The sequence below is a fragment of the Vulpes lagopus genome, chromosome 7, assembly GCF_018345385.1.
Source record: "Vulpes lagopus strain Blue_001 chromosome 7, ASM1834538v1, whole genome shotgun sequence".
NCBI lineage: Eukaryota > Metazoa > Chordata > Mammalia > Carnivora > Canidae > Vulpes > Vulpes lagopus.
In genome coordinates, this window is record NC_054830.1 from 107,058,167 (window position 1) to 107,070,727 (window position 12,561).

Genomic DNA, 12,561 nt, shown 5'->3' on the forward strand with positions numbered 1-12,561 from the left:
AGGATGTGCACCTAACATTTTCTGAAAGTTCAAATGTGAGCTGGCTGGGCTGGGCCTCTAGGGAAAAACAGAGGAAGAGGGCTCTTGGGTTGACCTTGAAGATGGAAGGACGAATAGGGCTCATGTTTTGTTTTCTAGAAATATTTTGTCAGAGTAGTAGAAGTGAGGAAAGGAGCAAGAATGACAAAGCCTTTTTGGGCTCCTGCCCCTCAGGAATTACTGGAGTCCTTAGAATTATGAGATACCAAGAGGAAGCCCCCTTTTTCCCCCTTTTTTCCTCCCTCCAACAAGTAATTTTTAAGGGCTTGTTATATGCCAAGCACTTTGTTAGGTGTTGAGGATATTTTGACACATAACCTTGATAAGATCTCATCCCTCTTGGTTCTTGTTTGCCTGGGTATTATGTACTAAGTTGTCCTCAGAATTTGGACCAAAGCCTTGTTTGGGAATACTTTTATCGAGGTCATTAGTTAGGGTTAGGTTTAAATTACACAGGGATTTATGAGAAATGAAATGCGGTCTATAGTTAAGCCAAGATGCAAATACCAGCCCTGTCTCTCACTGGCTATATGCAAATACCTTTTGAAATGCCAGTTCTGTAATTTTGTAAAATGGAAATAGTACCTACCTCCTGGGGTTGTTACAAGGATCGAATGAAACAATGTGTGTAAACCCTTAGCAGAGAGGTGCTGGCACACAGCAGTAGCTATTATTGTGACCACTTTCAGAGTATGTTTTAAGCTGAAGCCTTAGTTTGGTGCAGTAATTTCTGCTCAGCCTTAAGAAATAGTAAGATTGGATTTGACAAGTCTGTGTCAGGTTTCCAACTTCCTATAAGGGAACTTTCTTAAAACATAGATTTTGTTTTTGAGGCCATGATTTTTCTTTCACAATGTTTTTTTTCACTCCTTGCTTATTGAAGTCTTAAGCACTTCGTTTAGAAAATTAGAAACGTCAAAGTCAGGTTAAAGAAGCAGGAAAAAATCCCCTAAAGGTCCACCATCTAGAAAACTGTGTCTTAATGTTTGCTGTACATTTGATTAGTAAGAATGATCTTTCATTCCCCAGAAATATACAACTTTTGCCCATATATACTTATATTTTCATATAATTCCAGGAGTTTGCACTTGTTTAGCCAAAGTTACAAAACTGACTGACTAATATGACTCTCAGGTACAGACTCCACAGAGAGGAAACAATCAGGTTGGGCTCTGATTTCGCACTCACATAAGGGCTACTGAATCTCATGGTTCTTGCATTCGGGTGGTTTCCTCTTTCAGTCTTTTTTTCTAAGGCCCAAGTTCTTAACCAAAGAATTGACTGTAATTATCGTTTGCATTATATTTATCAACTGGACTCTTACTGATGAACTTCTTAATAGCTGTTAAAAGAGATGAGTTGAACTTCTGATTTTCTTGGGTGTGTGTTTTTATTTATGGGTCTTGGAATAAACTCAAGGGGGAGATGGTGAGAGCCTGTCTAATGGGTGCAGTAGAAATCCACTATCCTTTCCTGTTTTCCCTTCATCCCTCTGTCCTGCTACAGGGCCCTTGGTACTGAGGCTTTTTCACCAGCTTCTACCAGCAGCCTGAGGGAAGACAGAGCAGGGAGGGGGGGAGGTCTCTGGTCTACCTGACTCGGCAGTGGAGGGAGTGGGCAGGGTTCACAGTGTTTTTCCTCCCTTGCCTCCCTGTCGCAGACTCATTCACATCTCTGACTGTGTTTGGATGGGAATTGTGGATTGGTGGAGGCATTGTGTGCAGCCCGTGAAACTTGGAGGTGGGCGTCTGCAGCCCACACACTGTACTGTACTTTATTTTCTTGGCTCCATTGCCCACATTCCACAGAGAGAAAACAACTACCCAGGCTCTGTTTTCATACACAAGGGCTTCTGCATCCCTGTTCTTGCAGTCAAGTTGCCCTTTATTTCAATCTACAAAGACACATGTCTGGCCTGTCTCTTCCTTCTGAAATCAGCAGCAGCATTTGTGGAATGAACTTGGCTATTAATAAACCCATGTGCCATCTAGAGAGGACAGACCAAAGGTCGGGGCCTCAGGTCAGCAGATGTGGTGCTACTGCTGCCCTAGTTCACAGGCTTTGTCCTTTCTTTGTTGGATTATTATCAGGGCCTCCCAACTGTTTTCCCTGCTTCTGATCCAGCTTCCACCATGCATTCAAACTTTCATTTGAAAATACCCATCTGTTGATATCATTCTCTGTTTATAACCTTTTAGTGTTGCTACACTTAGGATGAAGTCCAAAGTCATTTGCACGACTTACAGGACTCCGCAAACCCTGGTACCTCTCCAGCTTCCTCTTGCTGTCACCCCATCCCAGCCTCTCACTGTTCCCCACATTTGTCCTTTTGATACTTTTTTTGCATTTACAAGGTTCCTGCATCCAGCTCGTGCTCCCTCATCTTTGCTGCCTGTGGAAATACCCAGCTTAAATGTAACCTCCTACTAGGATGGCTTCCTAGGATTTGCTGCTCCATCTTCTGCATTCTTGAGATTTAGTATAGAGTAGTGATTATGAGTGTGGGCTCTAGGGTCCTCCTCCCTGGTTTCAGTCCCTGCCTGGCCCCTTCCTACACGTGTGACTTTGGGCAAAATGAAATGCCACCCTCTTGTGCCTCATTTTCTTCATCCGTAAAATGGGGATAATATTAATGAAACTCGTGGGTGATTGTGAAGATCGAAAAGAGGGACCACTTCCAAGGGCTTACCACAGTGTTTAGCCACAGCATTCAGTAAATGTGACTTTGTGTTGTTGTTATGCTGGTACTTTGTATAGATCTCAAGGAAGCTCTTACCACTTCATGTATTTTTATATATCTGCCGTGCTAGACCACGTGCTCCTTGAGGACAGACCACGTGCTCCTTGAGGACAGACCACGTGCTCCTTTTCCTGGCCCTGTGTGTATACGTTTACAGGAAATGTTGGTTGAATGAGTTACTGCACACAGATGTGCCATCAGAATGGAAATGGGCAACCAATAGAATGGGGAATGCTTTGAATTGGCTTCAGACCAATTCGAATGATTTCAGACCCAAAGTTGGTGTGACCTAGATGTCAGCTGTTTTATCCTCCTCCATGCCTGAATCCCTTCTGCTGCCTCCTGGTGCTTTTATGCTGCCAACACAGGGCAGGAGACTGAAAGTTAAGCACCAAGTTTGTGTCCATTTTGGTTTTGTTTTGGACTGCAGGTGACATGTCCGAGAGTAAAGCCAAGAAGATTGAAATCAAGGATGTGGATGGGAGGACGCTGAATAAGCTGATTGACTACATCTATACGGCAGAGATTGAGGTGACCGAGGAGAACGTCCAGGTAAACTCAGCCCGAGCTAGTAGCTCATTGCATACTCAGGGCCGCCATTTTATAGCCTCATTTCACGGAACTCTCAGAACAACTCATTGGGTAGTTGGAGAGGAAATCAAAGCTCCAAAGAGGTTACGTGACCTGCTCTGCATCACATGGCGTGTGGGTGGGTGAATGACCCTCAGACTCATGCGTGCCTCACAGTGGCCCCCATGCTCTTTGCTGCTAAGCCAGAATACCTCAGAATGAGCTTGGGCCCCGAGCAAAATGTCTTAATCTCATGTTGGTTCAAACACTGGATGGAGGAAGAACTAAAAGCTTGGGTGATCCCACTTCTCCCCAGTTATCATGCCATCTCAGGGATTTGCAGTATGGATTGTGAGGCTGTTAAAATTTTTTCCTGTTTCTACATTAGTCAGCCAAGTTTCCCTGAGCACTCATGCTCAGAGGTGGAGATACCAGGCACCAGGTATGAGCCTCAGCAGGGGAGTGCAGCTTTGAAATGTGTGCCTTTTCCTCCTTTTGTTCCCCTGCCCTCACCCTCAGCCATTTGGAACCTTGAAAAGAGTCAGTGAAGATACTGCGTTGCTCCAAGCTGTGTGTCTTTACTGTGGGGACACGAGGAAGCAGTGGCCTGCTTCAGTAGAGGAGATGGTTGAGGGTATGGCCCACTCTGGAAGCCTACAAGCCCCTGGGCTAAACACAGAAATACTATTTCTTGTCATTAAGGGCTTTACTCTTTCAGGGAAGTGCTGGAAATTACAGGTGATGCGAAGGATTTTTCTTCTTTCTTCTTTTAAACATACAATTCCACCTTATTTATTGTGAGGCAGATACCTCTCCAGTGACCAGAATACCTATTTCCCTTATCCAGAATCCCACCTCCTTTACCAGGATCAAGGCATTTGGGAGACTACATTGGTAATCATTTATCCATTCAATTCAACTCAAATGTTTGTGTGCCAGTTATATGCCAGGCACTTTGTTGAGCACAGTGGCTGTGATAGCAGAAGTGACTCTAGTTGCCTGCTGCCATGCAGTTTGTGGTCTAGGGGTGAGGACATTGTTCATCAAATAAGCGTACAATTTCTGCACAAATCATGCTAAGTTCTTTGAAGCAAGGGAACATGATAGAGAATGTCAAGGGGACTCAGTCTGGATGCGTGAGGGGATCTGGAAAGGGCTCTTTTGGGAGATAGGATTTAAGCTGCAGCCTGCATATGAGTGGGAGTTAGCTTGGTGTGGTGCAGGGTCCTTGTGACGGTGCAGGCAGGCTGGGGGTCTGGAGGCACCCTGTATTCGAGCCTCCAGAGCCCACCTCTCAATAGAGCCTGCTTTGTCTCTGGCTTTTGCACAGACTCTCGGATTGTACAGTGATCTAATCTAATAATCCCTTGACCTTTCACAAGTGAGGTATATTTTATACCCAGTAAAACACATGGCCATCCTGTTTCTTTTCTGATTTTTTTTTGTCCAGAATGGAGCAGGCAGCAGAGAACTCCCATCTCAGATCTAGGAGCAGAATTGAAACACCTAATTGACTTTTGAGCAGTAACAGTGAGTTCAGAGTAATTGGGTATAAAATGAGTATAGTGCATGTATTGAGAAAACATGTTACATGTTTGACAGTTACATTATCGTCACATTCATATTCACTCAAATACTTTAAAAAGTGATGCAAATGTTGAGATTTATAAGATGCAAAAAATTAAATCCTTTGCAGCTCTAATGAAAAATGCTCAATGTCAACCTAAAAATCTACAGGGGGTAAATAATTTTTAAAATCTTGCATTAGGGTCTAATAAATAACTTTAAGAAAAATATTTATTTATTTTAGAGACAGAGAGAGTGAGGGATGGAGGGAAAGAGAGCCTCAGGCAGACTCTTTGCTAAGCACAGAGCCCTATGCCGGCTTCCATCTCACAATCCTGAGATCATAACCCTGAGATCACGACCTGAGCCAAAACCAAGAGTTGGGTGCTCAACTAACTCCACCACTCGGGTGCCCCTAATCAATAACTATTAATCATATAATGTGGTTGGCAGAGTAATGGCCCCCTCCCCCCTGGTTCCCCTCTTCCCAAATGTTCATGTCCTAGTTTTGTAACCAGTGAATATGTTAACTCTCCCAGATGAATTTACCTTGCAGCTGGAATTAGTGTCTATGATCAGCAGAACATGTGATGGGGGGTTACCTTGGATTATCTGCACAGGCCCGTGTAGTCATGGGGGCTCTTTAAAGTGCACGGGGAGGGGGATAAGGAGAACCAGAGAGATGTGACCCAACAAAGGCCCAGCTTGATGCTTCCATCTTTGAACCCTGGGGAGCCATACACCAAGGAATGCGGGTGGCCTCTATAAGCAGAATAGGCAAGGAAACATGCCCTCCCTTAGGTCCTTCAGAAGGAATGCAGTCCTGTTGACACTTCTGTATCAGTCCAGGGAGACCCATGTGGGGCTTATGGCTTCCAGAAGTGTCAGAAAATGAATTTGTGTTGTTTTAAGACACTAAGACCACCCCCTCAACACTATAGATGGGGTTGTAGATTGTATAATTGGAAGCAGCTTTTTCTTCCCTCTTTATCGCATATTTGCTGAGGACCTCCCCGCCCAACCCCCAGGAAAATACAAAGTGTTCACAAACTTGGGTAATTAGAAGACGTTCCACTCTGGATCCTAATCTCCTGGCTGGGTGTTTATCTTTGCAGCTTTGGTCTAACCCAGTGGTAGAGTGTACGACCCTGCATTCTTAGTTCTTATGGCAGGTAGCAGCAGATAGACTCACCAGAGGACTCTGTATAACCTGGCTTCACTGCTGCTTCTTGTAAAACTACCTTATAGAGGGAGGGCAAGGGGCCAGAGTGAAGATGTGCAGATTCAGAGGAAGAAGTAGAAGTAGTGGGACGCCTGGGTGGCTCAGTGGTTGAGCTTCTGCCTTGGCTCAGGTCATGACCCCGGGTCATGACCCACATTGGGCTCCCTGCAGGGAGCTTGCTTCTCCCTCTGCCTATGTCTTTGCCTCTCTTTCCATGTCTCTCATGAATAAATAGATACAACCTTTAAAAAAAATGTAGATGTAGCAGTGAGGCAGGGGTTGAGTATGGATGGAGAGGCCTGGCTCAGAGCCGTGGTGTCACCCCTAGGGCATAGAATGCTCTTCCTCAGGCCTCGCCCCTCTGCAGGGTTCTGTTCCCATCTAGAGCGAGGGCATAGGACTCAGTGAGTTCTGTTGCCAGAGAAGACACTTTCTGTGTCAGCCTCTGATCTGTGTTCCTTCCCCTCTAGCAGAGCCTCTCATGATGCCCCCCAATACCCTGCCTCAAAGGTCTGTTTTCATGATCACACCCACTCTCTTAGGTGGTCCTGGGTCCCACTGTCTGCCTTCAAATCCTAGCTCCATCATTTTCTAGCTGCGAGACACTACGTAAGTCACTTAACCTTTCTGTGCCTTGGTGATTTCATCCTTACTGTGGGTACAGTACAGCACCTCCTCTCAGGGGGTTGGTGTGAGGGTGCAGAGGCCCTGTCACCCAGGCACAGGGTCTGGGGGTAGAGACAGGCGGTCAAGCACATGGACTGCCCCCGCCTCTGCCTCCGTTGTGGTAGGGCCAGGGTCGAGGTGCCCAGGACACCAGGAATGGCTGTCATGGCCTTGATGACGGTGGGCGGGGGCCACCTCCTGAAGGAAGACCAGCAGGTCAGGCTTTCCCCCTCTTCTGCGTTTCCGTGTGTCCTTTGGGGTAGGAGCCCGTTGGGGGGCCAGCGGCATGAGGAGGGGCCTGGCAGAGCCCTCAGGGACCTGTGTGCTGCTAGTGTCGGTGGCATGTACTGTTTGTCTACCTTGTGCCTCCTCCCTTTAAAATGTGGTTGGGTGGGACTGCCCTGAGGCAAAACAACAGAAAGGGTTGGGAAGACAGAGTTCAGATCAGAACATGGCTGCTTTCTCCTGCTGTGACAAACGTGAGGAGGCAGTGGCTCCCTTGCTGTGGAGATGGCCTTTGTGGAGGGTTGGGGTACTAGGAGTCGGTGGAGGTGCTGGGGCCCCCAAGCCTGAGGAGCAACAGTCATAGTCTCGGGGCTTATTGAGCGGCTTGCAGAGGTCCACCCGCCACCCTGCTGGGCCACATGGCTGCCTGGGCCCTGGGTGCCACTCTGCCAGGCCACATGACTGCGTGGGCCCTGGGTGCCGGCCTGGCCCTTCCGTGGAGGCGGAGTTAACTACCGTAGCGCTGTCACTTGATGACCCTGGCCGGAAGCCAAGCATGTATCCTCCACTTCATGTGTATCATCTCATTTAACTTCATCACCTCACCAAACCAGTATTTGGACCAAAAATGGTCGCTCTTCTCTAGTTGAAGAAGCTAATGCTCCCAAGTACTTATGTAGGTAGCAGCACTGGGCTTTGAACCTGCTTACTTGTCTCCCTGTTTTCTCTCGATGTGGTGAACCTGAGTTTCTTGTTACATGAATGAATAATCGGAATCGTGACTTAAAGGCTCGTAATAATTAATAATGATCAAAATGAACTTACCTGAGCCCTCCCTGTGCACCAGGTGCTCTGTTGATGGCCTCAAATGTATTCTCTCATTTGATTCTCATAACAGGCTTGGAAGGCAGTACCTCTATTGCCTTCATGTCACTGTTGAAGCGACAGTGCACAGAGAGGTTAAGCCCTTTGCCTTTAGTCACAAGGCCAATAAATGGAGAAGTCAAGATTCTGAGTGACACTTTTCATCACAGTGCTAGTTTGCTAGCTCTCCTGTTCATCTATACACTGTCCTCCTTCCTTCTCTCTCAAACCTTCTCTTCCCTCCCCCACTTTCTTTCTTCTTTTTTCAACATATTTCTATTAAATAATGTTTCTGTGCCAGGCCTCATGCCTGGTGTTGGCAGAGACAAACCCACTGCGTGGCTGGGGCTGGGGCCTCTCGCCGGGCCCTCTGGTTGGTGGTCTCCTTCCCTCCCTCCCTCTAGGCCTGGCCCTGCCTCCCTGAGATTCCAGGAGTAGGTGCTTTCCGAGGCAGGGCATTTCCTTTTGTTTTTGTCAGAGGAAACAAACTCCGTGACGGGATATCCTCTGCTGTGTTTTCATGTTATCCAAGGGAGAGAAAAAAACAAAACGGGGCCTGCCCGTGAAAAATGGAGGGGAGGCAATTTGCAAGCTGGAGGGAAACCCGTAAACTCTCTACTGAGGGTTGTTCCACAGCTCATTTTCCAGAGCTAAAATGCCGGGATGGCAGGAGACAAGCTAAAAGCTTTTTGACCTCAAGCCATCACGTATCCCTGTGGTGGTTCCAGCTAGCAGCTCCTCCAGTCTTGGCCTCCTCCTTCCAGGGGCCAAACAGGGCTGTCCTGGTGATCCCACCAAGCTGAGGACCTGAGCTTGGCCTCTTGTTCACTGCCTGTTACTCTGCCCCTCAAGGGAGTCGAGTTGCACGAGAGATAAGAGAAGAGGAAATCCTCCAAAAGCCCTTGTTGATGTGGGAGAGGGAAGTGCGGACAGCTCCCTTATGGATGTTTTGCTCTCTTTTCTTTCACAGCCTCTGGGGGTCTGTGTCTCTTCCCATTGCACGCAGCCCCCAGAACCCCAGCGGGTGGGGCCCCAAGTTATCCCTGAGACGCAGAGTTTGAGCAGTGATAGACCTTCCAGCCTTCAGACTTTGCCCTCAGCTTTCTTCACGCCTTCCTGTATGAAGCAAGTAGTGGGAAGAAAAGGCCCTTTGACTCATAGCTAATCACAGCATAAGATCAAAGAGAGGGAAGGAGCAATTAGAGAAACCACAAGCCCCTGTTCATTTGAAGCCGTCTTGGGAATGCTTTTGGGCAGGAGTGGACCTAAACAGGATGGGGGGCTGTTGAAAGGTGGAAAACCTTATAATTTTTGCCTGCTGAGTGTGTTTTGTGAACAGTAGGGAAAAGCTATGTGGGTAGCTCCATCTGTGGAAGTTTTAAAAACTGGAAGTATAACCTGAGGAATATGTTCAGGAAATATTTATTATTTAATTTATTTGGCTATTTGTCATGAGCTTGAGAATTTAAGGACCAAATTGTGCCGCTGTCTTTGCAGTGAAAAAGAGGGCAAAGGGGAAGGGGCTATTTGTCCCTGGTGTGCTGTCATCTGGGCCTGGCTGGGAATACCATCTGGGGGTGGGCTGTACTCTCAGAAACCCTCCTCTCTGGGGCTTAAAGGGCTGCTGTCCCATTCCTGCCTCTTCTCAGCTTGACCTTTTTGGGACTTGGCCTACCACTGAGTACAGTGCATGCTGGACAACATTTGATTATTCCTCCCCACCAGGGGTTTGTAGGTATCTGGTTACCTTTCACTATCTGATGGTAACAGACACCCATGGGAGGATGGAGAGGATGCAGTTGGAACACACTGTGGTCTTGGTACTCCTGGTCCCTAGCATGGTCAGTCACCCCAGTTTTCCCAGGCCTGAGGGGGCTCTCCTGGGACAGAGGGCTTTCAGTGTTCAAACTGGCAAAGTCTTAGCAAACCAGGATGATCGGTTAACGTATGGCCCTAACTGTGGAGTGTGTAGCTAGCGCTGGTCAAAGGGTTATCATAAAGGTCATTTGGGGTTTAAAACACAGCTTTCCATTCCTAGTGTGTATTCAGCAAGAATGGTTAATGGTTGTCTACCTAACTAGCAGGCAGAGACTAATCTGGTCCTTGAATCTGTTTGGCTAGTCTGAGCAAGCTCACAGGTTAATTGAGGTTCCCAGTTTATGGCTGCTTAGTGGGATTGGTGGTTGCCTAGTGGGGATGGAGCTCAGATGGTCAGATTTGGAGCTATCTTATGGCCTAAAACTCCCAAAAGTGGGCATTTTTTTTTCTCCTTCTCTGAAATGAACCAGTGGCTTAAAAAAATACTAAGGACATGATGTTGATTTACTGTTGGGAACACAGGAGAGTGGAAGAGAAAAGGGAGAGAAGCATGCTTTATAGAACTTGAAAGTCTCAGCTGTGTGAGGGAGGAAGTTAAACTCCTAGGATGGAAGTGATTGCCTTGTGGAGAGTAGGCACTTAGCTTGGGAGTAGGACTACTGGTGGGGAGGCTCTTGGTGGTTTCTGCAGGTGGGCAGGGATGAGGAAAAGTGACTAGTTACCCAAGTTTTAACACTGAAAGTCCTGTGTCCTCGGTCCAAAGAAAACTTAGCTGCTTATCCTAGTAGAGGGACAAGGCCCAAGAATGGGCGGTGGGGCAGGTTTTTTGGCTTCACTGGATGGAGGCATTCAGCTATGTGTTGGGAGAAAGTCAGGGTCTAGAATTTAAATCACTTGATAAAAAAGACTTTTATAGTGTTCTGAATCAAGAAAACAGATATATCTGTAGCCCATGTCTTCTTGGGCAAGCCGTTGTGGATGAGAACAGCTGGAGTCTAGCTGGCCCAGATGCTCTCTCTGGGAGCTAGGAGAGCAGCTGAGAGCAAAGGCCTGGGATGCGGGGGTTGTTTTGAAGTGAAATAGTTGCTGGGGGTCCCAAGCTAAGCTTCAAATAAATCTGTAATGCTCTGTGATTTTCTTAATTTCTTTTTGGAAAGTCACTCTCAGAATGTCTATTCTTTCCCTAGGGTAGGAGTGGGAGGGAGCAGAATTAGGGTCTAGTAGGACTGTACTATCTCTTCTGGATTTTTGATCCAGGGGGCAGGCTTAAGCAGCTGTAGGAAAGTCCTCCAGAAACTAGAGTGGAGTTGGACGTCTTGAGTTGGGCACCCATCTGCCCTGCTCAAGCCAGTCTTTCCTGGATTTTAGGAAAAACACATGCACACACACCTGAGCAGGGAACTATTTCTGTTTTCCAAGATATAGTGTAAATACCCACATGTTCTGTGATCTTTTAAAGAGAAACATCTCTCTCCTTTTTCTGAGCATGTTCCTTGAGATGTTCCTTACACTTAATCTGTGAGATGGGAGAGAATACAGTGCTATTGCCTGAGTCTTGAGGGATTTGAGGGTCATTCTTTTGTTCCAGTAGATTATAAGCTCTGTAAGAGCAGAGGTCTGGCTTACTGCATTTACCGCTAAACCCCAGAGCCTAGACCAGTACCTGGCACACAAATGTTAGTAATTAAGTAGTGAAGGCAATAGTGGACAATTAATAAGCACCTGAGTGAAAATGGTTCGTTACTACAGAGAAGTGCTTTCTGAAACTTGGCTATCCATTAAAAACTGAGGAGCTTTAGAAACACATCACTGTCCAGACCATGCCTCATACCTATTAACTTAAAATCTTTGGGGCTGAGACCCAGGCATAAGTATCTAAAAAATTCTCCAGGGGTGATTCATTGTGCAGCCAAGTAGGAGACCCCATCTGTGTTGGTCTGCTTGGGCAGCCATAACAGAAGACCACACAATGGTTTAAACAACAGAAATATGTTTTCCTCCTAGTTTTGAAAATTAGAAGTTCAAGATCAAAGTTCCAGTTGATTCAGTTGGTGAGACTCTTCCTGGCTTTCAGAAGGTCACTTTCTCCCTGTGTCCTTACATTGGAGAGAGAGAGCGAGAGAGAGAGCAAGCATGTGCACTTTGGTGTCTCTTTCTCTTCTTATAAGGGCCCCATCTTTATGACCTCATTTAACCTTTATCACCTCTTCATAGGCCCAATCTACAGTCATGTTGGGGTTAGGGTTTCAGCATACAAATTGGGGGAGGAGGGAACAAACATTCAGTCTGTAAGGGGCCTGTTACCCAGAGTATGGTTCCTGGGCCAGCAGCTACAGGCATCTCCTGGATGTTTGTTAGAAACACAGGCCCCACCTTAGGTCTGTTGACTCAGAATTTTAATAAGATCCCCAGAAATTTCATGTACACATTAGTGATTGGGAGGCACTGCTGTGGAATATGGGGATACAAAGAATCTGCTGGTGCTTCGGGTCCGTGAAGTGGAAAGTTATGGGAAATAAGGCTTGGCTGTCCTGGTGGAAGTTCAAGCTTAGTTGGATAGGCAGGGGAGAGCCATGCAAGGACCTTGAGTGTGGGAGTGGTATGACTGGAACAGTGCTCTAGTGGGGTGAAGCCCTACTGAAGGAGTCTGGTGTCTCAGCATGTCACCTTCTCCTCCAGGTGCTGCTACCGGCAGCCAGCCTGCTGCAGCTCATGGATGTTCGGCAGAACTGCTGTGACTTTCTGCAGTCTCAGTTGCATCCCACCAATTGCTTGGGCATCCGTGCATTTGCAGATGTGCACACCTGCACCGACCTTCTTCAGCAGGCCAATGCTTATGCAGGTAATGGGG

At 47.0% G+C, this 12,561-nt stretch overlaps 1 protein-coding gene across 4 annotated transcripts in view; it reads left to right on the forward strand.

Moving 5' to 3' along the window:
• The window catches only part of KLHL3 (kelch like family member 3), a 283,446-nt gene that overhangs the window by 196,430 nt on the left and 74,455 nt on the right, over positions 1 to 12,561 (forward strand). For all 4 annotated transcript variants that reach the window (XM_041761278.1, XM_041761281.1, XM_041761279.1 and 1 more), the window contains 2 exons: positions 3,210 to 3,331; positions 12,390 to 12,552. In XM_041761278.1, the coding sequence (XP_041617212.1) occupies positions 3,210 to 3,331; positions 12,390 to 12,552 (285 nt within the window). The remainder of the gene's footprint in view (positions 1 to 3,209; positions 3,332 to 12,389; positions 12,553 to 12,561) is intronic.